The sequence below is a fragment of the Camelus dromedarius genome, chromosome 10, assembly GCF_036321535.1.
Source record: "Camelus dromedarius isolate mCamDro1 chromosome 10, mCamDro1.pat, whole genome shotgun sequence".
Classification (NCBI taxonomy): domain Eukaryota; kingdom Metazoa; phylum Chordata; class Mammalia; order Artiodactyla; family Camelidae; genus Camelus; species Camelus dromedarius.
Window position 1 is genome coordinate 42,520,845 of NC_087445.1, and position 27,185 is coordinate 42,548,029.

General features: G+C 45.3%; 1 protein-coding gene across 1 annotated transcript; it reads left to right on the forward strand.

The window, feature by feature from the left end:
- PSAT1 (phosphoserine aminotransferase 1) lies at positions 1–27,095 on the forward strand. Its single transcript, XM_010978081.3, has 9 exons — positions 1–138; positions 3,529–3,589; positions 4,549–4,618; positions 6,357–6,562; positions 7,317–7,489; positions 9,063–9,232; positions 15,898–16,026; positions 25,062–25,199; positions 25,975–27,095. Exons 1-9 carry the CDS (start codon positions 79–81, stop codon positions 26,078–26,080), a joined length of 1,113 nt encoding a protein of 370 aa, XP_010976383.1. The 5' UTR covers positions 1–78; the 3' UTR covers positions 26,081–27,095.
- The last annotated feature ends 90 nt before the right edge of the window (positions 27,096–27,185 follow it).

Below are 27,185 nucleotides of genomic sequence, written 5' to 3' on the forward strand. Positions count from 1 at the left end.
AGTCGGCGCCGATCTCAGACTCGCGCTGCACACGCGATCCGTACCCTGCAGCTGACTCGCAGTCCCGGCTGTCGCACCATGGACTCCCTGATGCAGGTGGTCAACTTCGGGCCTGGGCCAGCCAAGCTGCCGCGCTCGGTAAGTCCCCGAGAGCACGCTCGGGGAGTGCGGTCCGGGCGGGAGCAGGAGCGCGGGTGGCTGTGCATCCCTGCGCGGGGCGCCGGGATACCTTCTCCTCGCCCCGAGTCCCCCAAACGCCTCGAATGGACGTGCCAGCCAGTTCAGGATCTCTCGCAGGTGGGCCTCTGGAAGAATACATTGAGGAAGGAAGCTCCACAAGGCTTCCTTGTGCAGCTGTGCACCGCGTTGCAGAACTTGGCCAGCCAGGGCATGCTGGCCTGCGGTTCAGCGCACCTGCAGTCTCCCACGCCGTGCCTTCTCCCAGGTGGGGCCGGGCCGGCGGCGCGGCTGAAAAGAAAAAGCTCTCTCTGCGTTCGCCTTGCTGGGCAGTGCTGCGAACCAGGCAGTGTTGAGTGGAAGCGTGAATGGACGCTGAATGAATGGTGAATGGGGATCGCGTTGACTGGAGGGGATTGCAAACTGGAGGTCCACGCACGACCCCTCGTTGGCTGTAGCCAGCACTTGGGAACATTGCTTGTTAGAAATGTAAATTTAAAAGCCTTTAGTCCTGTCCAGCCTTTCCTTCCTTGTCCCCCAGAGACTACCCGTCCCTAAAACCTTTTTTCTCTCCTCTGTTTCACGCTTATAATTTTTTTTGAACTGGCGTGTCCCCTAAAGGCATTCTAGTAGTCAAACTCTGGTAGGCATTGGGCGGCTCGCCCAGTTCGCTTCACTTTGTTCTGGAGCAAATGAATGATTCAGTTCTCCCCTGAGCCATAACTAGACTTTTTCTAGTGCAAGTGGAACTCACTCCCTGCCTTCCCAGTCCCCAACCAGGTTCCAGCTCCTCCTCTTCCCCCCAAAACCCATCCCACCCCACCCCGAGCTGTGAAAGAGGCCAGATCTCTAATGTGCCTTGAACGCGTTGAGCAGCTGCCCCCTCTGTTATAATTTTATTTTTCTATCCAGGATGACTGATAATATGTTGTAGCAACATGGGGCATAGCCAAGTGCTTTACAATTATCTATTGTTGAATAGAGTGGAAATCTCCCTGGGACAGAGCCTGCTCTGTGTTGTGGTAAGAACAGAGAATCTCACAATTTTAGAAGGAAAAGGACATTTTGCTTTTCTAGGGGCAGGGCTCACAGTAGCTGAGAGAACAGGGATTATTTTTTTCCTGGTTACTGCGGTCCATTTTAGGCGAGATTCCCTCCCAGAGCTGTGCCAGCGTTTCCTCTACCCTCACGGTTTTCCCCTCTCCGTGTTTTGGAGTCTTCAGTGTATTTGTTTAATGTGTAATCTGTTCGGGCTTTTTAAAATAAAGGTGATTGTCATCAGTAAAACAATTATTAATTTTTATTTCCCTGGGAGAATTTATGCCCCCATATGTGCTCTCTAACCTGGGGGGCAAATGTTGCTTTTTTATGTGTCTTCTTGGTTTAGTTGAATTATAAGTATTAGAGGAACTTTTCGGACTTTTTTTGGGCTGTAACCACAGTGAAAAGTATATTTCACAAGACAACCAGGTACCTGCACATAATTATAATTTAAACAAAAGCCTTATGAAATATTTAGCCTAATCAACTATGACATGCACAATTTTGTATTCTGTTCCACTCTAGTCTGTTCTATTTTATTAAAAAATTAGTTGTGACCCACGAAAGCGATTGCAATCTGCAATTTGAAAAAAGTAAATTCCGCTGGATTAGAGGGGTGTGCTTTATGGGTAGAAGTCTTTAAAAGTCTTTGTGATAATCTTGATTATAAACTTTTATAGATGTCTTTTCAGAGAATACTATCTGTAAGAGAAATACAGCCTAAACAGAAGTTCAAAGATGGCTGTGGAAGAGATGGATGTTTCTGTTACTAATGGAAAGGATTTGCTAAAGTTTATTTGATCAGCCAGTGCTACTAAGCATCTAGCAGTTTACAAAAACGATGACAAATTCTTGAACCTCCTTGTCAGGGGAACTTTTTTTGGTCTAATTCCTTACTGTTAAAATGTTTCTTTTTTTTTTTTTTCAGACAAGTTGTAATCCAGTTTAGACTATGTTTTATGAGGGCTTCTTTAGCTTGGATCTTCTAAGGGAACCTCCTTTGAGGGCAGGATGCTTCTCACCTATTTTGTGTACATTTTTTTGAGTTTTTCTTTCTCTTTTTTTACTTCGTGTCAGTTCTCTCATACACAAAGGTAGAGAGGGAATAGTATAATGAAATCCATGGATCCATGCAAGATTTAACAACTAAGGACATTTGCCAGTCTTGTTTCAGTACCCCTCCCCCATACCCTCTTTCTCCAGTTCTGCTCCTGGATTATTTTAAAGCCAATCCCAGATATGTCATTTCACTCCTAAACACTTCAGCATGCATCTCTGATAAGGGCTTTCTATTCTTCTTACTCAAAAAAAAAAAAAAAAAGTATACACACACACACAAATAAATAAATAAACAAACAAATAAATAAAGAACAGGTCTTTTTCTTTTCAGTGTGTAGTAATTTGCATTTTACTTGCCTTTGGGAAAAAACACTGAGGTGCCTCCCTAGCAAGCTGTGTTTTCTTGAGGGGGAGGGGGAAGTCCTGAGCCGTGTCCCTCCTCCCTGCCTTTTCTGGCACCAGGGGACTGGCCATTAGATGGGTCCCACCTGTCCAGTTTTCCCAGTAAGGTAAAATGCGGTTATAGGGTTTCAGTGATCTTGTAAGATGGGTCAAGGGGCTAGGCAGGGGCATACAACTGTCACCTTTAGAGCCTCAGCTGAGATTCCACATCTGCATATTGGGGATGAGAGTATCACCTTCATGGCTGTTGTTGGGGAGAGAGATCAGTACATAAATATCCCTGCCAAATCTTAATCCACAGCAGGTGCTTCATAATTCCTGCCCACCCCACCCATCCCAGTATACCAAAAAGATGGAAAAGTGAGTTATCAGTTTAATCTGGGCCTAATTGATTTTTTTTGTTGTTCTCTGAACCCAGAACTTTATGCTTTTTGTGCTTTTTCTTTCAGAGAGTTGTGAAGGGGACATTTTCTAGGGAATCAGAATTTCCCCAAAGGTCTTAAGTTGACAGTTAAGGAATTGTTATCAGAAAAATTCTATGCTTGATTTTTGTTTTTAAAGTCCAAGTGGATTTTTATGTCTAGGTAAATTCATGCCTTTGGAAAAACTGTATCTTAGCATCAGTCACATTGCATAATTTCACACTCAACTTGAGTGTAAGTTGCATCATCAGGGCTCTGGGAACAGGAAGAGGAAGGGAATTGGCTGTGGGCAGGGACAGAAGCTTCCTCACTGGCCTGGTGGGTGGATCCTCCGCCCACCCCTCGCCCTCCCCGGTTTGTATGTCCAGAGAGAGTTGTGCACAGCATATTGAAATCATCTTCTTTTCTTTTCTTTTTTTTTTCCTAGGTATTGTTAGAGGTACAAAAAGAATTATTAGACTACAAAGGAGTTGGGATTAGTGTTCTTGGTAAGATTTACTTTTGGTTTCCGTGAATGTCCAGAGTTCAGAGAGAACTGATTTAAATGCAACATCAAACCTACAGTTTCTACTGAGTCTTCCTACAGGTGTTTGCAGATATATTTTTAAATTTTAATAACTTCCATCACATGTTTGATAGAAGCAGTTTTGAAATCAACATCAATGCTGGTGAGGGGTTCACATCTCAGCTTATTGTTCCATAATTAGTTTTTGCTGTCGTGAGATCTGAGATCAGAAGATACTATACATTTGCATAACAGTGTCCAAACATTTACAACATTGCTTCACATTCATTTTACAGTTTTTGCTGTACTTACACATGAACTCGTTAAATATTTCAAAGTACACAAGTCTTTTATGAAGATCTTGCATATTAAGTTTCATTAAGTTTCTCTCCCCTATATTATTGAAAAAGAGGACCTTTGAGTTTGAAATTTTACTTTTTTAAAGTTTAGCTTTCTTTTTCTTTTTTGGTAGTTTCAAAGGCTGCAGAGTGTTAAGACACCATAGGGTTTACTGTGTGCTCATTGCTGTTAAATTTTGTGCCTGTGGATTTGGCACGTATTCTTAGATTTCTGTGAAGTGAAAGCACAGTGTGCAATTTTGTGCTGTTGTCCTAAAAGGCAGCCTTTGCACACGGATTCCTGTTTGTGAGAAAGATGAGAAAAATCAGAAACTGAAGGATAAATTAATAAATGGCTCATTCAATGAATATTGCCACTTGAAAAATTGTTGTGCTCTGACTGTAAGGCTAAACTGTTTGCAGTTTGAAAATCAATTTGGATTTTCCCTTATAGGAAATGTGACCCACAATTTTGAATGCAAAATAACTGACATTTCCCTTTATTATTTTATTTGTAAATTTTGTAGCTACATCAGCATTAACTTTTGTTTGTTTGGTTTTAAACTGGAACTTTTTTCCTTCTTATCTGTCTTTCCTTCCACAGAAATGAGCCACAGGTCATCAGATTTCGCTAAGATTATCAGCAACACAGAGAATCTTGTGCGGGAATTGTTGTAAGTTTAAAAATTTAAAGACAAATTTTGTTACTCTTGGTTGCTAATCCACATATGTGGGTGTCTGTTGCATTATTTACTGGACTTGACTGTCCAGAATATTCCATACTTAAAAATCATCTTTTTAAGATTCTCCCCAATTCACTAAATCAGTACATAATCTTTTAATCATTGTTAATGCTTTAGGGTCACCCTTGCATTATTTCATAGACAAAACTGGAATTGTTATGATTTCAGCACTTTCCCTTTAAATTACCTTGATAAAGTGCCTCAGATGGGACAGGCTTGGTGCCACTTTTGTGAGGAGCCTTTGAAGCCTGTTGCAATGTGTGTATTCAGAACCAGTAATCATCTGCTTGGCTTAGCATGCTGGGGCTGCTTCTGGGTTCCCTGTCATGTCGCAGAACAATCCCGTCCTTCATGGGGTGGGGATTTGGAATATCGGCCCAAAGGATGTGGCATTTGACCCACACAGCCGTGAGCCTCTCTGGCCTGGACTTCCGGTTCAATTTATGGGCTGATTCCTTCATCCCCTCACCAGGTTTCTACTTTGTACCCTGTCCCTAGCCCTCTGTTTGGTGCCCCACCGTCTAGTTCTTGGCCTCATTAACTGCCCTGCACCTGAATAACGTAAACCAGGAACCCTGCCTTGGGCTGGCGTCCTCCCAGCTGCTGAGCACTGCGTGGCTAGAGCCTCCTAAGACCTGCCTGCATGCTTTGCTGTCCTCCTGAGCACTCGATATAGGCAGGCACGGTTCAGGGCCAGGTATATGCACACCACCCTTCATGCGGGCCAGACCCGCTCACACTGCCCTGCCCTGTGGTGCTTTCCTTATAGCTCTGTGCTGGAGTTCTGTCCCCTGGCCTTCTGGATAACCTGTTCCCAAGCTGTGAAATTGCTCAAAAGCTTGGGTCCAGTTTCCATGGCCTGGTCCCTCTGGAGCAGGCCTTACTGTACTGCCTGTAGCCATTCCAACCATCATCTTAATTTTCCCTGCTGGAGTCAAATAATTTTGCTGTTAATCTCAATGTGTATCGGGGAGGTGATACATGCTTAGGCCTAAAGCATTATCCAAGATTCTTCTCCAGTATCCACTTGGTCCATAGCTTGGGCTAGCACGAACATACTTTTAAGGCTTTTGGTTGCAAGTGACAGAAACCCAGCTCTTGGCTTAAGTGAGAAAGGGAATGTATTACCTCATGTAACAGAAAAGGGCAGGACTGATTTAGAAGCTCACAGGATGTCAGGGTCTTTTTCTCCATCTCCTGTTGCTGCTTTTTTTATGTGTTGGCTTCCCCAGGTGACCACCTGTGGTTGCAAGATGAGCTCCTACAAGTTCTTTCTTTTCCTCAATAGAAACAAATCCTCTTAACCAGAAGTTTGATCCAAGGTCTCAGAACCAAACCCCACTGGCCAGCTTGGGTCACATGCTCATCCCCAGGAGCTGGGATTGGCCACCCTTGAACCAGGTGGACTGAGAGTGGCCCTAAAGGAACAGCAGAGTGTTCTGAGCTTTGGTCCAGACAGTAACCATGAGCTTCCATGACAGGGCCCAGTAAATATTTGTGCAAGGAATTGAGTAGATCAATGACTGAATTGGGGAAGGCAGAGTAGTAGTGGGTTTTATTGTTGTTCTCGTAGTTTATCCACTCAAGGTCAAGTGCTGGTAGAGCATCACTCATTCTCAAACTTTGACCCCTTGAGTTTTTATTTACTGTCACCTGTGCTTCTGCCCAGAGCCGTTCCGGACAACTACAAGGTGATTTTTGTGCAAGGAGGTGGGTGTGGCCAGTTCAGTGCTGTCCCCTTAAACCTGATTGGCCTGAAAGCAGGAAGGTGTGCCGACTATGTGGTGACAGGATCCTGGTCAGCTAAGGCTGCAGAAGAAGCCAAGAAGTTTGGGACTGTGAATATCGTCCACCCTAAACTTGGGAGTTACACAAGTAAGTGCTGGGAGCTGAGCTGGATGGTGAGATACTAGTTGCCAAGTGGTCCCTCCTCAGATAGCAGGTTACCCCTGCCCAGGGCAATTCTTTTTTCTCCTCATCAGTAGTTAGTTTGATACCATTTCGACTGAATGACTATACCTTTAAGATAACTACCTGGCTGCTGCAGAAAGCATATTCCTAGGCTAGCAAAGCCCAGAGGCTAATTTGGTTTTAGGTATAGCTTGATCAGGGGCTCCCTGCATGGTGTCTCCCAGTCCTGGTATCTCTCCCTGTCTCCTCCACAGCTAGGAAAGCTGCCCCTCCTTTTCAGAAGGTGGCTGCAGCTGCTCCTGACCTTATATTGTCCCACATTTCAGCGCCTTTGCTCAAGTATTCCCAGTAACAGTCTATGTCCCCTGTGTCCCATTCCGCATCAGTCATGTGGCCACGCCTGAGTTGCGTTCTACCTTCGGTGCTATGGGTGGAATTAGCACCACTGGAGCTACATGGGATGAGGGTGGGGGAGGCTGGTGCCCAAACAGGAAACTGTCAGTGGACATAGGATGGATGGATACTGGGTGATGAGGAAAAACCCCAAATACCCACCATGCCGTTCTTGAAGATTATTTGCCCCCAGTAACAACTTTCACTTGTGAACAGTCTGGGATCAGTCTTCCGTTGCTAGGGAAGGGGCGTCATTCCTGGTAGACTCCCATCTACCTAAGGGAAGAAGGGAGTAAACATGTCCCCAACTTGTCTCCTGTGATAGAAATTCCAGATCCGAGCACCTGGAACCTCAGCCCAGATGCTTCCTATGTGTACTACTGTGCCAATGAGACCGTGCACGGAGTGGAGTTTGACTTTATCCCTGATGTCAAGGGAGCAGTGTTGGTCTGTGACATGTCCTCAAACTTCCTGTCCAAGCCAGTGGATGTTTCCAAGGTAGAGTGTAAAAGAGGCCTGGGTGGGAGGGAACCTGGAATCTCTGTTTGTCTAAGGGCATTTTCATGTACACTAGAACAGGGAAAAGCCGGCAGTGTTGGTTGTCAGAATGTTTATGTCCTGACATTCCCAGCCCTGTGTTAATGATTAGCCCAGGATGACACTTGAGTTCTTGGGGAATTTACCTGCCTCTGAGAGTGGCTCTTTGAGAATTTTTGGGTCAACACATGGGGAGTTGCTTGCTGTCTTCAAGGGAAAATTCACATTATCCAAGCTCAGGGGGGCTATGAAGAAGCCCCACCTGGCCTTGAACCCACCTCAGCTCCAAGAGCATCGACAGGACTCATAGACTTAGGAGCAGCTCACCAGGATGGGCAGTGGGAGCAGGGCACCCAGGTGCACGCCATGGGGGCTATGGCATCTGTAAAAAATTTAAAACAAACTGACAAGTGTTTTTAAAAATAATTGAAGTAAAATATAGTTACTATAAAATTGACCATTTTAACTATTTTTAAGCATGCAGTTCAGTGGCATTAAGTACATACACACTGTCGTGCAACCATCACCACCATCCATCTCCAGAACTTTTTCTTCCCAAACTGGAACTCTGTCCCCATTAAACAACCTTAGTCCTCCCTCCCTCCAGGCCTTGGCAACCACCATTCTACTCTCTCTCTCTGTGAATTTGACTGTTCTAGGTACCTCGAATAAGTGAAATCATGCAATATTTGTCCTTTGTGTCTGGTTTATTTCACTTAGCATAGTGTCCTCAAGGTTTGCCCCATGGTAGCGTGTGTCAGATTTCATTTTTTAAGGGCTCAGTAATATTCTGTTCTGTGGATGTACAGTATTTTGTTTATAGCCTGTTTTTATTATCAGTCACTGTGCACTGAAAATTCTTAACAATGTCAACTGTTAAATTCTCCTCCCTGCCAGGCCAGGCTGTCCGCCTTCCTCCTACTTGGAGTGCCACTGAATTTTCTTAAAGATTTCATGGGGAGAAATGGGACAGGGTTCTGTATCGTACACGAAAAAATTTCCTGCAGCACCTTTAAACATCTTTTGTCTAAAATTTCTTTTCTCTTAGGCAGCTTGTCTCATTTCTGTGCATCTTCTGATTGTCCCTTTATACAAATATAAATGGCTAAAAAAATTTTTTTTTTTGGTTTGTAACCTAAAAAAGTTTTTTTTTAATTTAAAAAAAGTTTAAAATTTGTTTTCTTTAGGTTTGTAACCCTGTAGGACAGCAGCCTTATTTTAAAAATGGGCTTGGATGTAGTAAAAAGGTGTAATAGTGGATCTGAATAGATGCAAGGTCTTCACAGTGATGGGCTTGGGCTGGCCCCTTCATGGGGAGAAGGACCAGACAGACTCATAATCTGTAGGCTCTGAACTCACAATTATTGGTTTTCTGTCCCAGATGGAGATTCCTTTAGAGAAGGGAATGCGCTCTGAACACTTAGAAAAGTCATTTCCTCATAAAAATTGTGCTTTGGAAAGAGATTGGGAAGTTTGATTATATTGATGAAAAATGACCAAGTGTGTCTAATACAGCAGGTTTTCTCCTTTTCAGTTTGGTGTGATTTTTGCTGGTGCGCAGAAGAACGTTGGCGCTGCGGGAGTCACGGTGGTGATCGTCCGAGACGACCTGCTAGGGTTCGCCCTCAGGGAGTGCCCCTCCGTCCTGGACTATAAAGTGCAGGCTGGCAATAACTCCCTATACAACACACCTCCCTGCTTCAGGTAACTCTCTGGGGTGTGGCTGGGGACCAGTGAGGGGGTCTCAGTACTTCCCATCAATACAAGGTGACTTTTTAAAGTAGGACATGATTCCATGAATCGGTGACCTCATAGCCCAGGTAGCCTATCAGGCTTCTTTGCCCAGCTGTCCTCTGCCTCGTTACTCTCTGTGCATGTTTGATCAGCTTTTCTTGCCTTTCTTTTTGGGGTGTTTTTGTTTGCTCGCGATAGCCTTGGTGGTTTACCATTAACCCAAAAGCTTTTGCACATGAAATGTCATGCCTGCATCGCAAACAACCAGTGCAGCTTGGAAGGACTTTAAAAGGCCAGACTGCCCCAGCTTTCCTTTCTTTTTCTTGCTGAGCCTGCTTGAAGCTGGCTGCCCGGCATGGAACACACTGACTGGAACAAACACCTCTGTTTTATCACCCAGTCTGTAGGGGTCCTGTTAGCCTGGATTCCCGTTATCCAAGTGAGAGGGGAAGTACGATCTTTTAACTCTCAGACTCAAGTAGTTTGTGAAACTCTTTGTGACACCTGGGATTTCACAGTTGCCTGAGAGATTTTACTACTAAATAACTATGTGACCTTGGGCAGGTTGCGTAACCTATCTGTGCAGCAGATGTCTCCAGGAATAATTGGTTGCTGTGAGGATTGAATGATGGATATGGCTCTCTGTGATTTATAAATGTTAGCTGCTCTATTATTATTCGTGTTTCTGTTGTTGTTTGTTGTTAGTTCTCAGAGCCTTACATTTTGGGGAGAGAGGTGGACAGAACCAGAGTTTATATTCATCTTTTCAGGGCAGCTATGATGTAAAATAGTGATACATTATGTATATGACCCTCTAAATCTCCCAAGCACCTAGTGAATACTTGGAAAGTACTTTTTTTTTTTTTTTTTAACTGAAGTATAGTCAGTTTATAATGTGTTAATTTTTGGGGAACAGCATAGTGATTCAGTTATATATATATATGTATATATATTCCTTTTCATGTTCTTTTTTATTATAGGCTGTTACAAGGTATTGAATATGATTTTTGGAGGTACTCTTCTTAGTCCCATTTTGCAAGTGAAGAAGCCAAAGCTGTACTTCTAGAAAGTGGCATAGCCAGGGTTTGAACCCAGCCAGGCAGCCTGGCTTAAGAGCCTGGGTATATGCACCCTGTACCTTAGTGCTCTTCACAAGCGAAAATTTCAGTGTGGGTTTGTGTTGAAAGGATCCCATCTCAGGAGAATCGATCACTGTTGGAGTCCAGCTCTTCCACTTGGTCGGGTTTTCCAGTGATGGTGGAAGTTCTCTTATAAAAGCACATGAAGAGGGTCTCGGGCTGGTTCAGGTCGCTGCCCCATGGGGTTGGGGCTTTGTTAGACTATGAGGTGCTGCCTGTAGGAAACTTCTTCCATGTAATTTACCAAAGGAAAGAAAGGAGCTTTTTCAAAGCTAGAACTCTGAAGGGAAGTTTTGCTGGTTTTCCGCATGGCTCACCTGGGCCAGACAGAGCAGCTCCTCATTTTGTGTCCCCTCTCTCCTCGGGGATCCGGGTATTCTGGTGCTTCCTGTGCTGGTTACCTGTCAATCCCACTCTTTCACCCCTGTGGAAAGTGCTTCTAAGTGTGTGATAGGGATTGGGGGCAGGGCTGAATCTGTCTCACCTGCCCATCTTGCTGCTGGAGTTCCAGGCAGTGGGAAGACCATTGATCACTGACCAGCTAGGAAAGGAGCACTGCTGTGCTGGGCGGTGCAGGACAGTGGGGGACCCTCAAGCACAGGGCCCTGGGGAAGGGGCTTCAGCGCCAGGCTGCACAGTGGCAGGAGTTGGCGGGAGCTGTTTGTCCTTAGCTGTTAGAATGTGCGGCCAGGGCCCGGCTTGCAGGCAGATGAGTGTTTTAGGGCGAGGCAGAGGCTCCCATGTCTCTGGGAGTGAGGAGACAGGGAGAGCCCTGGCCCTGAAATGTGGCCTGAAGGCCAGCAAATCCTGATGAGAGCCCAGGCTGGAGGAGCAGGGGGAGCTGTCGCACCCTCGGGTACCTTCTCCACAAGGTACCTTGAAGCACATTTTTTAAATGTCGTGAATATGTTAAAATGCTGTCTGTTAACATTAGAGTGAAAAGTCAGCAGGGATGGTGGGAAAGCAGGTCAGTCTGTCTAATGGAAGATAAAAATGTCTGAAGTCAGACTTGTTGGTGGCCCTGAGGGAAAGTCCCTCTTTCAGTGACTCATAGAGGGGCCCCTGTGCAGGCCCCGGCCCCCGGGAGTCGATCAGTCGGGTCTGTTGGTCAACCTGCTCACCTGGCGGTGAGGACAAGTGTAGGGGACGGCAGACACTCCCTGCCCAGAGTCTTCCTGCCTGAGGAGCAGACCGAGCCAGACATAGAAACAAGGGCAGGAAAAGGGTAAAGTTTCTTCTCCAGACAGATCAGAATAGTGGAAGTAGACCATCTCGGGGAAAGGATTGCTAATAATACTAAAACACAATCCTATAAATGTGAAAGATGAAAGAGATTGGGTTAAGTGCATTCTGACCCAAGACACCCCTTGATATCTTGTTTTCTTTTACTCCAAAAGAAGAGAAAAGGCAAAAATTAAAAGTCTGTAGTTTCCCTAAATCCATGACTTGAGAAGTTTCTATTTCATCTGGGCTACTTAAGCATTCAAGATTAGGAAGTTGTAGCTCCCCCCTGAGAACAAGTAACAAATGTAGAGAGAAGATTTGTGCAAAACACCCTCCACCGTCCCTGGATGTGAGCTGATGAGGCATTCAGAACCCTTCAGAATTTGTAACACATGAAAGTCCTTGAAAAGTTCTCACATTTGAAAAGAAGCTTTTTTTCATTCATTCATTCATTCATTCATTCATTCATTCATTCATTCATTCTTCTTCTTCTGTTTTTTTAAAATCGGAGCCAAATGACCATAGGCCCTGGGCGGTTTGTTTGAACTGAGCTGGACAGCTGGCCTGTACATAGTTGCCTGTGGCCCTGAGCCGTGAATTGGGGTGGAATAAAGGACCATGTGGGCCTTCTACTTAACCCTTTAGTGGAGCACACTAAGCCCAATTAATGGACAAACAAAAAGATGCCTAAACTTCCCTTCTAACCCCACAAGAGAGTTTTACTTACCATTACTGACTGAACCTGTAAGTATAAATTGGCTTTAGCTGTATTATGGGATAAGGTAACTAATGAGAAACAAAATAACCCCACTAACCCAGGCCACCCTTCTTATCAGAATGGGAGTGTGGGCCTGTCCAGGAGGCTTGTTCTTCAGAACAGCCAGAGCGAGTTTCCCAGGGGAATTTCTGGCATGCTTTTCTAATCCCTAGTGCCCAGAGAGTATTTCATATTGCTTTAAAAAAATAACACATGATCTTGGCAGAGATTTCTGAAGCAGGCGGAGCCTGCCAGAGTAACCACTGTTAACTGCTTGCTGTGTGCCCTGACCCTTAACTGGGCGTCTTCAAATATCCAGAGCAGTGTATTTAATTATACAAATAGAACGTTACTGTACAGGCTGTTCTGCGAATTCTTTTTTCCACCCAGCAGTGTACTGTGAACACTGCCGTGCCGGCTCAGATGCCTGCCTTTTTTCCCCTTTGAATTGCTGTATGATATTCCATCGAGTGGACCTACTGTGATTTATGTGGTCATTTAATGGACAGTCCACCTGTGCTGGGTGCAGCAGGTGGCATTTTAGAAGCAAAGGCATAAATCAGTTAAAAGTGTTACCCTGGTTGTTAGTGGAGAGAATGGAGACCAAATGGCAAAGCTTTGTAAGCATTTTAGGGCCCGTGTGTTTTGAAGATTTTGGATTGCATGAGGGTAGAGGCAGGAGTTAATAAGTTGGGAGGGGTGCAAATAGCTGAGTGGCAGAGTGATGATAATAATATCATCTTTTTAAAAAAATGAATTGAAAGTCCCAGTCGAGTCGCAGGGCCAGACATCCTTCCACTCTGGGGGTGTCTGGTCTCCAGAAGAGCCTGCTTCCCTCTGAAGCATCTGCCTCACGCTGAGGCCTCATAGACCAAGGCTAAGGTTGCTGGTTCTGGGCAGTGTGTAGAGTGGATGGGCTTTCTGCTGACTGAGCTTGCTCACATCCCATTAAGATTAGCCATCAAGCATGGGCAGTGAGTCACACAGCAAGAGGGAAATGTCTGAGTGCCGAGGTCTGGGTGAGACTGTCGACTTGACCTGAGCCTTTGCTGTAGCCTTGATTTGATTAGTGGAACAACAGCTTGGGAACCCTGGGATAACAGAGCTGCAGGTCAAGGTGATGCTTGGCCTCTGAAAAGCACTGTCAGTGAATAGGCAGGTGCATGCATGTGACTCTGCTTGGATAATGTGGCAGGGTGTGTTTCTGTGGTTTGTAGAGAAGTGAGCCATTTTGAATTAGATGGAAATTCTGGAGAGTCTCATGGAACGGAGGAGTCCAGGGCAGCATCGTACCTGGAACACAAACAAACGTGCCCACATATGTGCATGTGTGTTGTGATGCCCCATAGCAGCTGCTTCTGGCAGCTGTGTCTGTGAGGCCTGGTGCCAACCTGGCTGCCCTGTTAGCAGGTGAGATAGTGGTTGAGGGTCCTGGAGCCCCTAGGAAACCAGAGGCCTTTGTTACTGTGAAAAGAACTTAGGCTTTGGAGTCAGGACAACTGGGGTTGGAATCCTGACTTTATCAGCCACTTGTGGGCTGACTTTAGCCAAGTCAAGCTCTCTGAGCCTGTTTCCACATCTGTAAAATGAGATGGCAGCTCTGACCACAGATTATTTTGATCAGTAGATGGGAGAGCAACTAGCAGGGTGCCTGGCCCATGTTCCCTTCTCTTACTTTCTTTTTTCTCCTTTGTCCCTCTAACTTAGTCTTTACCTAGAGAGCTACCTCTGAGGCTATAAATTATTCAGGGGCTGTGTTCTGCTTGTTCTCCCTTCCCTCTACCACTCACTGCCGGTTTTCATTCCTCCCAGCGCTCTATGGTGTACTGGGCTGGAAAAGCTTCTAGAGAGGCTATCACGTGGGTCTGGGTGCTGGCGACTCTCTGCCCAGTGCCCGCTGGGCAGCCCAGTTTTGGCGTCTGCTACCTTCTGGGGGTAGAAATGCCTGGGTTCTCTGCCCACCTGGAGGCAGTGAATGAGCCAGTCAGTATCTTGGGACAAAATCCCTAGGACAAGCTTCTGGTGTTGGAACATTTTCCAGACCCAGTGATTTCCCCCGCCTCCCCCCTACTCTGTCACCTTCATGGTGTTAAAAGGCTCAGGGCATTAATAAATGAGGAGACAGTGGTGTCCAGGGGTCATCACCCCACATCTTTGCTGGGCGTTGATGCCCAGCAGCTAAGTTTACACAAATTCCTGTAGGGGACCTTTAGTCCCACTCGTGGAGAGAGCATAGTTGAACGCTGACCTTCTCCAAACTTTCAGCTCAAGGAAGATGGTGTCTTTTCCCTGGGAGACCTCTGCTCTGGCCCCATGGGCATTCAGTGAGGCATGCACGGAGCCCTCAGCACCTTTCTAAACAGAGGGACTTTCAGCAGATCACTGTTCTTCAGTGGCGTATGTGTTGGGCTTACTTTTGAGCACTTAACTAGTGAAGATACTACTAACTACACCTCCCAAGTGCCGGGTCCTGCACCAGGCACCTCACCCAACCCATTCCCTGCAGTCCCCACAAGAGCTCTGAGTTGTACAGGTGACAGACTTGAAATCTGGGCTCAGAAAGGGATGTTCCCAAGCTCTGTGAGGGGCTGAGGCGCAGCAGGTCCTCGTGGAACCAGGGACCCGAATCCTACCCCATCTGTTCTCCTATAACTCAGATGAGCCCCCCTTCAGATACCCTCTGGGGCTCTCACCTCCTATCTCACAGTGTCACCAACACACAATTCTTCCTCTTCTCACTCCCAGCAGAGGGCTCTGATTGGTCCAGCTAATTCCCCTGCCCAGCTTTGAGACCAGGGGAGCAAGGGACCCTGCTGGGGCTTCTGTAGGGTGGGAGGGTGGAGTTAGGAAGAGCAGGGCAGCTGAAATGCTGGGTGTCCACCGTAGGCTGGTAGGTCTCTCTGTTTCCAAATGGGAAAGTTGAGGTTTGGATTCCCACAGTGACTAATCCCAGGTAATCTGTTTAGTAAGTGGCAGCACAGGGACTGGAGTCAGGACTCTGACCCACAGCCCAGGCTCTTAGCAGCACGCCACCCTGCATCCGCCAGGTGGAGGGCCCTGCACCAGGGCTGTGGGGGAGAAAGGGTTAATACTGGGCCTCCAGCCTTCCACGACTGTAGAGTCTGAGGATGCTTGTGGCAGGGCTAAAATGTCACCAGGTGTGGCGTGTTCCAGGTGTCCTGGAGAGTTTGCATTAGGGCTTAGGCTGGACAGTGGGGACCAATGTGACCTCCAGTGAGGAGTCTAATTAACCCTCTTTTCTGAAGGGCGCTCAGGGGCCTAGAGTTGGGTTGGTCTTAGTTTTTGCTTCATGACACCCTCTTGCCCTTGGTCCTCACATGGCCTGATTTCATCTTGTCTATGTCTAATGGTGTCTCCTTTTTTTTCACTTTTTTTTTTCCTAGTGGTGTCTTTACATCTGTTTTAGTACAACTTCAGGCAGTTTGCTTGAATGTCTCTCTACTTCTGCAAAGCTGAACTAAATGAATGTATGTATTTTTTAATCTTTATTTTAGCATCTATGTCATGGGCTTGGTCCTGGAGTGGATTAAGAACAACGGCGGTGCAGCAGCCATGGAGAAGCTTAGCTCCACCAAATCGCGAATGATTTATGATATTATTGATAATTCTCAAGGATTTTACGTGTAAGTCAATGGGTTTTTTTTAAATCCCACATTTTGCCACTTGTGAATTTACAAATGCATATGTGCTGTGTCCTCTTGGAAAAAGGGTGCAGCCATCCTGTTGAAGTCCCCAGGAGCACGAGAGACATCGATCACCCAGGGGAAGAGTCTGAGTTCATCCCCAGGCAGACCCCTTCTCCTGCTGCCTGCTTCCTCTCTTGTCCCCTGGGGGGCAAAGCACACATACTTGCTGGAAGCTCTCCTCTTTAGCTCAGGACTCTGCTGGAGACCTCAGTGTAAATGCCCCCTCCTGGCCCCTCCCTTGGGTTGTTTACTCTTTGGGGAAAGTTTACTGTTTCCCTTATTACAGGACAAACGCTCTCATCCCGGCCCGCAGTTGGTGAATGGAATTGGCTGTGGTCTGAGTTGACTCCTAGTTAAACGTTTTTGTGACCAGTTGTTTCATGAACATGTGTTGCCCGCTGGACTGGTGCCTGTGAGGGGTACAGAAAATGTATGGGCCTTGGACTTGTCTCCTAGGGCTGCCGGAGGAAAGTGCCACTAACACGGTGATTTAAAACAAGAGAAATTTGTTCTCACGGTTCTGGAGGCTGGATGTTCAAAATCAAGACGTCAGCAAGGCTGTACTTCCTCCAGAGACTCTAGGGCAGAATCCATTTCTGCCTCTTTCAGATTCTGGGGGTTCCAGGCGTTTCTTGGCTTGCAGCTGCCTCACCCCATGCTCTGCCCCTGCCTTTGCATGGCCTCCTTTCTTGTATATCTTCTCTTCTGGGTCATCGGTTTTAGGGTGCCCCCCTACCAGATCATCCGGGATGATTTATCTCATCTAGAGATCCTTGGCTTAATTGTAACAGCCAAGACCCTTTTTCCAAGTAAGTCATGTTCACAGATTCTGGAGGTGAGCACGTGGATAAACCTTGGCAGAGGCTGCCACTCAATCCCCCACAATGGGCTTCTTTCCAAAATGCCAGATGTGAAATACCAGTAGAGTGTCTGGCACAAGGGGCTTAATAGATGATGTTTTCATTTGCTTTTCCTCTCCTTCAAGGTAGGGATAGCTGTATGAGGACCAGACGTGATGATGCTATGTGTGCATGCGTGTTTATACAGCCACATGCGTGAGCACTTACCCCATTTACCACGCCAGGACCCAGCTTTTAGTGGCCTTTACTCTTTGGAGTTCAGTGAGTTGTAACAAAAATATCTGGCTAACAAGAACAAGGGAATTCCCACTCTCTTTTGAGAATTTAGTGGGCCACATAGGACAGAATAAAATGATGCCTCAGTCCTAACTTAGAATTGTGTATTTTTCCCAGGACATGCTAACACATCCCCATAACCATCCCTGGTTAGGGGTTGGGGGGTCTTTGGGGGCAGCACCTTACTGCTGCCGCCACTCTGCCCTTAAATGCTTGTCTGCTCCTGCGAGTTCCTGGCCTGCTGTGACCCTCCAGCCACAAGCCCTCAGTAAGTCCGGCTTGGCTGAATGCCTTGACCTTTGGGGTCCTCTTCCACATGCCATCTGGGGGAAGGGTACAGACTATGCATTTCTGCTTGCTCTGTGATTCTGTGCACCAGAGGCAAGTGCAGGCTGGGAGGCTGGCCCTGGGGAATTTTCCACCTCAGACCCCGATGTGTGAGTGGGGAGGCTAGGGTGCTCCGCTGGCACTTACTGGAGCCATTTTAACTCGCATGACTAGCAGGAGATGATCCCAGGAGTTCACAGCCAGAGGCTAAATAGCGAGGCATGGAAGAGCTGGGGGCAGGAAGATACGGCTTTAGCTGGAGGTGAAGGGAGGGCTTTTGGATGAATTTGAACCTTGGGCATGAACAGAATGAGGCAGAGAAGAGGGCAAAATTACTTTTTTTTTTCAATTTTGTTTTCCAAAATTACTTTTAGGAGTTTTCAGAAAGACAAGGAATGGCCCTTGCCAAGGCACTAAGGGAAGAAAGTAGTGTGTTTGGAGAGCAGAGAGTGGGCTGCCTAGAGGGCATGGCTTGTGTTGGGAATGGAAAGAAAGTCTGTGGAAAGGTCTGAAGATATGTTTAATTCACCAGTTCATTTATCCATTTGTCTGCCTGATACCCATCCATTTGTCCATCTATCCATCCAGCAAATGGCACCACAGCACGGCTCTGGGCTGGCCTTGTGCTAGGACCCGGAAAAAGTCATCTTCCTGACTCCCAAAGAGCTCTCGGAACCCAATGTGAGTGAAAGCCCTTGGCTGCTATTGTGGATAGGAGACCAATTTTTCTAGTAGCTTTTGTCTCCATGTATTTCCCAAGAGATGCGTAGGCACAAAATGGGAGGACTGAAAGAACGGTGATGCCTCCAGAAAAAGTCCAGGAAATTAGAAACAAAGTGTAGAAGGGACACTGGGAATGCCCTAATGCTTTTCTGCCCCTTGAGGTCCTTCAACTCCAAGCACCCAAGCTGGCACTTCCAGGAGGCAGCCTGCTGAAGCCAGTGTGGCAGGCAGGTTGTCTCCTGGGGAATCTGATCACCTTCCCACACAAAACTCCTCATTCACTTATGAACAGCCTTCACCCCAAACTTGCATCGTCTTCTGAATAAATCTCTTTCTGGAGAACTTCCACTCCCCTGCTGGGCTGCCTGCCCGGAAAATGTCATCCTGGCTCACGGTGTTCCTGTGGGACCTTGTTACCAGGGTCTAGAGTAGGCTTTGCGCCCTGTCTCCTCAGCATTTGCAGTTGGACGCCCACTGGCTGTCCCTGGATGCACTTGGGTTTTTAGGAAATTCTTCCCTGTAGAAATGTGGCCCCGAAGGCAGGGCGGGGCAGGGGGTGAGGGGTGAGCAGTGTTTAAGAGGAATACCAAGTAACCTAGAGTTGGAATTTGCCATCCAACATCACATTTGCTCTTCATTTTTGTCCCCTCTTTGGTGACCCCTGACTTGTAAGGCAGCCCCTTTACGGAACACAGTTCTGGGTGGTTTGCTTGAGGTTGTACCAGCTCTGCCAGTGACCCTGGCCTGTAAGTCTGGGACTTGAGAAGGCTACCACTGAAGTCCCTGCATTCATTCCATAGCCTCACCATCCCCATGCGCTGGCTGGCTGTGAGCTGAACCCACTTGGGCAGTTTAGCACCTTGGCCTTAGAAGCCCCACTTTGCCTACTTGCATGTGGCCTGGGGCGAACGTCCTAGTAGCTCTAGACTCAGTTTTCTCATCTGCAATTTGTCCGTAATATCTTATGACTGTCATGAAGATTAAATGAAAATGCATGTGAATAAGGAATATATACGGTAGAGATTAAGAACATGGGCTCTCCCGCTGGTTCATTGTGTCAAGCCCCAGAAACCATACTTGGCACAGAGGGAGCATCCATTAAGAGTTAGCTCTTAATATTATTTGTGGTTATTATGGAAAGCACTTAGGATGATCCTGACATGCAGTGTTTATTTGATATATGTTAGATATTAATTTTAATATGACAGAGAGGTCCAAGGGATGGAGTCCAAATCCAGATCTGAGGTCACCTTTTCTCTCCACCTTCATGTGGGGACCAGGCCTTAGGAAAGGGAAGGAGGCACATGATGGGTCTAGTGACAACCGGAAAATAAAATGAAGCAGGCTGGGCCCCTGGCGCTTTATAGGTATTAATACATTTTTTTCCTTTTCATCAATTTTTGTTTGTTTGTTTTTTAATTGAAACATAGTTGATTTACAACGTTGTGTTAGTTTCTGGTGTACAGCGTAATGATTCAGTTATATATTTATTCTTTTTCATATTCTTTTTAAATATAGGTTATTACAAGAAACTGAATATAGTTCCCTGTGCTGTACAGTAGGACCCTGTTGTTTATCTGTTTTATATATAGTACAGATATTAATACATTTTATTGTCATCACGACCCTGTGAACAGACAGTAAGCCTATTTCACAGCAGCACAGACAGGTTCAGGTGCAGTGAGGAGGTGGGATCAGATAGGGTATGAACGTGGGGAGGGTCACAGAGGGCTGGTTCCAGAGCCTTTAACTACTACTCTAAGGAAACAACAAAAATCATAGATGATGTGACTTTCTACTCAAAATGCAGGAATCAATGGAAAAATGTAGAAATGATCAAGTTCAGAATTGTGATCAGTTACATTTAAATACATAAAACTCACTTTCCCATACTCCAGAAATAACAATAAAAAACAATGAGAAAATATCTCATTCATGAGAGTCACGAAAGTTAGTAAATATCTAGAAATAAATTCAGTGTTCACCTGGGAAAGTTAATGCAAATGAAATGAAAAAAATTTAAACGTAGATATTAACATTAGTAAAGTGTAATGTGAACATATGATCTATTAAAATACTATGAAGCCACTGGCAGAAAGAGTAGATCAATGGAAAAGTCCAGAAACAGGTACATGTTTACTTGAGAATTGCATTTTGAATTAAGCAAAAAAGCATGTTTATAACTGATTGAAGCATTGATAATTCATTTAAACAAAAATTAGAGTTAAATATTTGCATCACACTATACACAAATTCTAATCATTTGGAAAAATGCAAATGCATCTAAATGCAAGAAACAGAATACAGGAGAGAATTTCTAAGTGTAGGGAGTACAGAGACCTTCCTAAATACTCCATAAAGCTCAGAAGCCATAAAGTAAAAGACATTTAATTACATGCAAATTAAAACTTTTCTACAGTTCATACAATTCGGTCTTGAACATTATAAACAAAACAAAACGACAGACACGAGAAAAATTTGGTAGCATGTAACATACAAAGTTTACTATTCTTGATCTAGGCAAGAACCCACAAACTAATGAAAAAGAATCACCAAATTAAAAAAAAGGCAAGGGGTGGTTTCTAACAGTATGAGCAAACAACTCTGAAGAAACAGCTGGCTAATAGGCAAATGAAAAGGAGCCAACTTCTTTAGGAAATGCAGCTTAAAGCCATGGGATTTTCTCTCCCCTCTGATCAGCAGAAATTCTAAAGACTGATGACATCGGGTGTTGGCAAGGGAAGACACTGATGGTATGCTATGTATAAATTCGTTCAGTTTTGGAGTGAGGTTTGCAGCACCCACCGAAATTCCAAACTCTTGTTCTTTGACCAAGGAGTTTTACCTTCTGCCCTCTACTGGTACTCTGCCAGGCACAGAATTGTGCACAAAATCAGTCACCTGCAAGTCTGATGTGGGTTGCTTCTGTAAGGGGGGAATCTGGAGCTAACCCAGGTGCCCTCAGGAGGGGTCTGATGAAGGAAATGAAGGTCTGTCTATAGTACGGAACAGTGTGTGCATGGAGACCGGTGAAAGTCTGTGTGAGCAGACGTGGGAAGATGACTTGGTATGTCATCAGATCGAAAGGAAAAAGAGTGGGAGTAGAAAAGGTTTTATCTATTATTCCGCTTGGAAACCCACAACATTTGTGTTTGTAAATACCATATATGTACATATACATAATTAAACACATATGTATATACACACACATATATGCATTTGTGTGTCTACCAAGATCCTGAAGCAGGCACAAGAGACTGTTCGTGGAAGCCCCCTCTGTGGAAGGGGGTGATAGATCTCCGTAGTTTTACTCTAGATATTCCTAATCATGTGCAAATTTAAAATTAATCTTTTATTTTAAAGCCAGGCAGTCAGGAGAGGCCTGGTATGGGCTTCTCTTACCTCAGGATGCACCTCTCCCTCTTCACGCCCTTGTTTCTGGAATGTCCTTTAGAGTGGACATCACTGAAATGAGCATCTTGTAATTGGTGGCTGACAGCCTGCGATTTTCAGTCTTCCTCCCGGCCCTCCTCACCTTTGTGAGATGGTGCCTTTCCCCTCATACTTACCCTTCTGGTACCTTGGGAAGTCCCGGTGTTTCCCAGTGGCCATTCTAGAACACGAATCCCAGAGATACACAGGGTTTTTCAGTCACATACATTTGGGGAAAACTGCCTTCCTGTGTGAATTACCCTCCTGGGAGTTCAAAATTCACATGAGCTCTTGAGATGATCCAGGAAGTCGAATTAAGAAACCTGTTTAGACCTGTTATTACAGCATTTCCTAAATTTCAATGCCCATGGAACTGCTTTTCCAGTAATACCTGTTAAGACCCACGTCAGCTTCCAGCATAGACACACTGAGAAGCACTGCTCAGACTTTGTCTGGAAATCTTTGCAGTTCTAAGGTTACCCGGCTGGTTACACACTCACCTGGCTCCATACTAGCCCTCTGCCAGCCCTGGCACCTTCTACCTGCCCCTCGACTCATTCCGGCAACAGCCCTTTCTCCCTCTGAAATTTAGTGATAACTTCAGTGGTGCTCGGTGGGGCTCAGTGTCTAACACACACCATTTGAACTATTATTGGAACATGGGAAGATGTTTTAAAGTCCAGATTTCTTATTCTATAATCTGTGTGTCTCTGAAGATGGGAGAAAAGAAACAGACTGGGAGGGCCATATGCTTCATGAAAAAAGGGAGAGCGTGTTTCTCCAGGGAAGTAAAGAATTGGCACTCACAATTAATGTGTATCTTCAGGAGTTTGTGCTGAGTTTGTCTCATTGGGCCCAGGGATACACATTTATATGACAGCTGGGCCCCTAATGGAATTTGAATTTGCTGCCAATGTTGAAACTCCCCAGTGTCTCTGGCTTGGTCACAGGTCCTAATTCTTTTGACCTAGAAAGTTCTTTGTAAGAGCTTTCTAGCAGGTCTCCCCACTCCCCAGCCTCTTTGTGTGCCATAGTTCTTTTTCTAAAACCCAGATCTCATTGTTGTGTAAATCTGATTGCTCCCCATCACTCGAGCATCCAGTCCAGGTCCCAGGAGTGCAGATCTGCTGGGCTGTCCACAGCCTGCAGTTCTACCCTCGACTAGGCACCCAGTACTCCAGCTGCTGCAGAGAACTTGCCCGGGTCCTCCATGCCTCTGAAGACTCAGCTCTCTGCCAGATGCTCTTCCTTCCTCTCACCCTGTCCTAACCATTCCCACGTCCCTTCCTCTGAAACGTTCAGCCTTCTCTCGGGCAGAATTACTTACTCAGCTCTGTGCTTCCACAGCACTGGTCCCGTGGAATTTTAATTCCCTCCACAGCCATCTCGCTGGGTCGGGAGCAGCTAATTCCCTTCATCTTTTTTCCCCTTCCTTTCAGCCCCATACCAGAGACACTCGGGCGCTGTGCAAATATCTGTTGCATGCCAATTTCATCTTCAATGTCTAGTTTTTATGACATCATTGCTATCATGAATACCATTTATTTTCACAATAGGACAAGTACCTTTGTGGAGGAGGATTCTGTGTAAATCCAGGTTCTGAATTCTTCCCCTTTCTCCATTTTTCCCCCTTAAGTCAGATGTCCTTCTTGCTGTTCCAGCTCTATAATTGGACCCTCACGTTGGGAGCCCGAGGCAGCAGAATATCGAAAGAGGGTAGCCACTAAAATTTTAATTTAAATGTCGGCCGGGAAACCTACTACCTATGAAAAAGGGGGGCCCAGAATTCAGGCTCAAAGCCTATTACCAGCTATTTGATTTCCCTTCTTGCATTTCTTCTGCCCGTAGATGTGCATTTGACTCCTGTTAACTTTAACAGGAATTATGTGTGTTTCCTCAGGGGTGAGCCTCTGGGGGCTTCCTCATGCTGCTTTTATTTGCTGTTTAATTATAATGAATCCCTTCCTGTAGAAGTGCAAGAATAAAACAGGGTGTGCTTGAGAAAATGGAAAAAGCGGGTTATTACAGATTTTTCTTTTATTCCGGAGTAGCATGTCCACTCTCCTATTTGTCTCCTTTGGTTGTCAGTGGAAAATAATTCTGGCATGCTTACTTTCCAGATCAGAAACTGAAGTCAAATACTAACCTATTCTATATGGAAATGGACTCATCACTCATTTTTGAGAGTCTGTACGAGCTCTGTGTAAGATGCTGGGAAAAAAGAGACAAATTTGTTGACCTGAACAGATCCCTATAACAGTACTTAATGTGTTCCAGACAGTGTTCTAGATTGTATTGGCTATCCACTTTTGCATCATAGGATACTCCAAGACAGTGACTTAACAGCTATCGTCTTTGCTCAGGATTCTTTCGGTCAGCAGGTTGGGCTGGGCTCAGTTGGGTGGTTTCTTCTGCTGGTCTCCCCTGGGATCGCTTATTCAACCGGAGGCAGTGGTCTGACATGGCCTCACTCACCTGTCTGGCGGCTGGTGCCGGCTGTTGGCTGGGACTGTTATTTCCAGCAGGCCAGCTGGGGCTTGCTTACACAGCAGCCGTATTTTAAGCGGGCAGGTAGAGAAGCTGCCTGCTCCTTGAGGCCTCAGCTTGGAAGTTGCACAGCATCACTTCTGTTGCAGTCTTGGCCAAAGCGAGTCACAAGGTCAGCCCAGATTCAAAAGGTGTGAAGAACGAGACCCCACCTCTTGCTGGGAGGGTTGCAGGAATTTGTGGCCATTTTTAAATGTACCACAAAAATTATCTGCAAATACTGGCTCATTGAATCCTCTCATCAGCCTTAGTGCTAGGTTCCATTAGCCTTCCTGCTATTTAATAGATGAGGAAAGTGAGGCACAAGAGAGAGATTTAGTAACTTGTTCAAGGTCACACAGCTTGGGGCAATACCGTGTTCTAAGTGCTTTGAAAGCTGCTGCTCATTGTTTTTAAGTCTTACAGTTGCTATTAGGACCAACTTACTACTTTTCCTCTGCAGCCTTTTGGAGAAAGAGTCCCTCACAGAGGCCTGTGGCTGTGGCTGCTGTGGGTTGGAAGTTTCGTATATGTTGTACCACTGAAATCTCACAACTAGTCTGAAATGGAGGGATTATTAATATTCTCAATATTCAGATGAGGAAACTGAGGCTTATGAAAATTAAGTACAAGTCGTATAAGAAAATGCTAATGCACATTCCACCTGCAAGAGTGGTCTTCCTGAGTAAATTATAAATGTTCTGGGCAGATCTTTTTTTTTTAAATCTCTTGTTTGCATCTAGGAAATGTTTTTTTAAATTTTTCTGTTTTGTTCATGGCAGTTGCACATTGCAGAAAAGTAGTTGGAACCATAAACATGTTTTTCAGATGTCCAGTGGAGCCCCAGAATAGAAGCAAGATGAATATTCCATTCCGCATTGGCAACAGCAAAGGAGATGATGCTTTAGAAAAAAGATTTCTGGATAAAGCTCTTGAACTCCACATGATCTCCCTGAAAGGGCATAGGTGAGTACATGTCCCATCCAGAAGCTTATCAGAGTTAGTTTAGTGTTCAGATGCAGAAGGAAACACACATGGGCACCATCTCAGCGTGGAGTAGCAGTTACTGTAACTTGTTGGGAAGAATCAGATCCTCCTGTTGCTTGTGTAACCCTTAGCATGGTTCCTGGGCGGAGAGCACGGCAGGGCCATGCCTTCTGGGGGCTTTTCTCAAAATTACCTTTGAAAAATCTCTTTGCTCTGACAGCACAGAGGTCACCCTCTTATCTCTGGTGCGGCTGGCACCACCCTGTTCAGTGTAAGAGCAGATCACTGTTGGTCCTGCTGAACATCAGAGAGAGTCGTTCATCCCACGTGTGCAGTGAAAAATATATGTCCTCACTCACAACAGTAGCTGCCAGCCAGCCCCCCGCCCCCCCAGACCCAGACTCACCGAATCATTAAGTTAATCTAGGCTATGTGTGAGCATGATGGTCCTTCACTGCATTAGGAGGAATTTCCTAGTGACTGAGATGTCTGACCACCTGTGGGGGCTTTCACATGGGAGGTGGGACACAATGGTCAGGTACCATGACTCCCAGGAGCAGGTGACTGGAAGGAGGAGTCGTCTTGATGCTAAATCAGATGCTTGCGTTCTTTTTTGTTTTTTGTCTTTTTTTTTGATGGAGATACTGGGGATTGAGCCCAGGACCTCGTAGATGTTAAACATGTGCTCTACCACTGAGCTATACCTCTCCCCAGATGCTTTTGTTCCTAATGGCTGCATCTGTGGTTCTTCTAGGTCTGTGGGAGGCATCCGGGCCTCTCTGTATAATGCTGTCACCATCGAAGACGTCCAGAAGCTGGCGGCCTTCATGAAGAATTTTTTGGAGATGCACCAGCTATGAGCACACCCTCATCAACATATACTCTGCCCTGAACAATGTACAAAATTGAAAGTAATTAGGGAACGGCTACAAACACTTCACAAGCACGGTATCGGTATTTTTCTTGAATGAACATACTTATGATAGGTTCTTTTTTTCAGAGAACAACAGCAACACATTCCACAGCTCTGCAAAGCTGTTGGGACTTAACCTTAATTCTGACTTGAACTGGAAGCATTTTAAAAAAATCTTCCTCTTGCTTTTCTAATGGTTACTAGCTTATGTGGTCTTTGCTGCTACTTTTTCTACCTAAATCTCATATTCAAAGCTGCCTGTGGGTTTAAGGATGCAAATTGCAGATAATTATGTTTAGAGACACACAAGCACACAGCATGGAGGGTAGGTGGGAATTTTGAGCCTTTGGAAAATGATAGCAGTGAGGTCTCCTGGGTTCCAGCCGTGTGGTGACTGTTTAGGAGTTCTAGACTAAAGAGCAAACTGGAGATCTTTCTTTATACTGTTATTTTCATAAAGAGAGAAAAATCACATGATACTCGTTTCTATAGCAAGGTCTGTTTTTAATACCAAATAGTTTATATAGCTCTATGAATTCATATTTCTAATAACAAGGTTCTCGATGATATACGTAGAGACTCTGAGAATTTGTTAGGCTCCCTGACCTTGTGCGTTATAGTGTTGCATTCTCGACAGTTATGTCCCTCCTCCCCACATCCACTTCCCTTTTTGAGCTGTTTCACAAGATTTGGAAGCTCCTTGATTCACTTTTACTCATTTCTGTGGGTAGAAGAAAGGATGGTTGATCGGTTCTTCATTTTTCACTTATGCTGTTAAGCTGAAAGTGTCTGTTAGACTCCCTTATTGTTTGTTCACGTGACTGTTCTCTTTATGGTATTTGACCAGTGATGCTGTGAGTTCTGGAAGATCATTGCTGAAGAGTCTTTTCCCCTATTGTTCATCTGTGGTCAGTGTTTTTTGTTGAACATGTGAAGGACATTAAAGTCCTAAAACATCTAAACCTTTGTCAGTAAATTTGTTTACCTCCTTTTTAGGCAGTTTTTTTTTTTTTTTTAAACTTCATGCTGGGAAAACTTGAGTCTGAAAGTAG

What these genes read in the sequence shown, in the direction of transcription:
- PSAT1 (XM_010978081.3), top strand. Translation starts at nt 79, where the DNA reads ATGGACTCCCTGATGCAGGTGGTCAACTTCGGGCCTGGGCCAGCCAAG. An exon ending in AATCTTGTGCGGGAATTGTT is followed by an intron (nt 4,619 to 6,356) that starts GTAAGTTTAAAA and finishes GCTTCTGCCCAG; the next exon opens with AGCCGTTCCGGACAACTACA. An exon ending in AATTCTCAAGGATTTTACGT is followed by an intron (nt 16,027 to 25,061) that starts GTAAGTCAATGG and finishes CATGTTTTTCAG; the next exon opens with ATGTCCAGTGGAGCCCCAGA.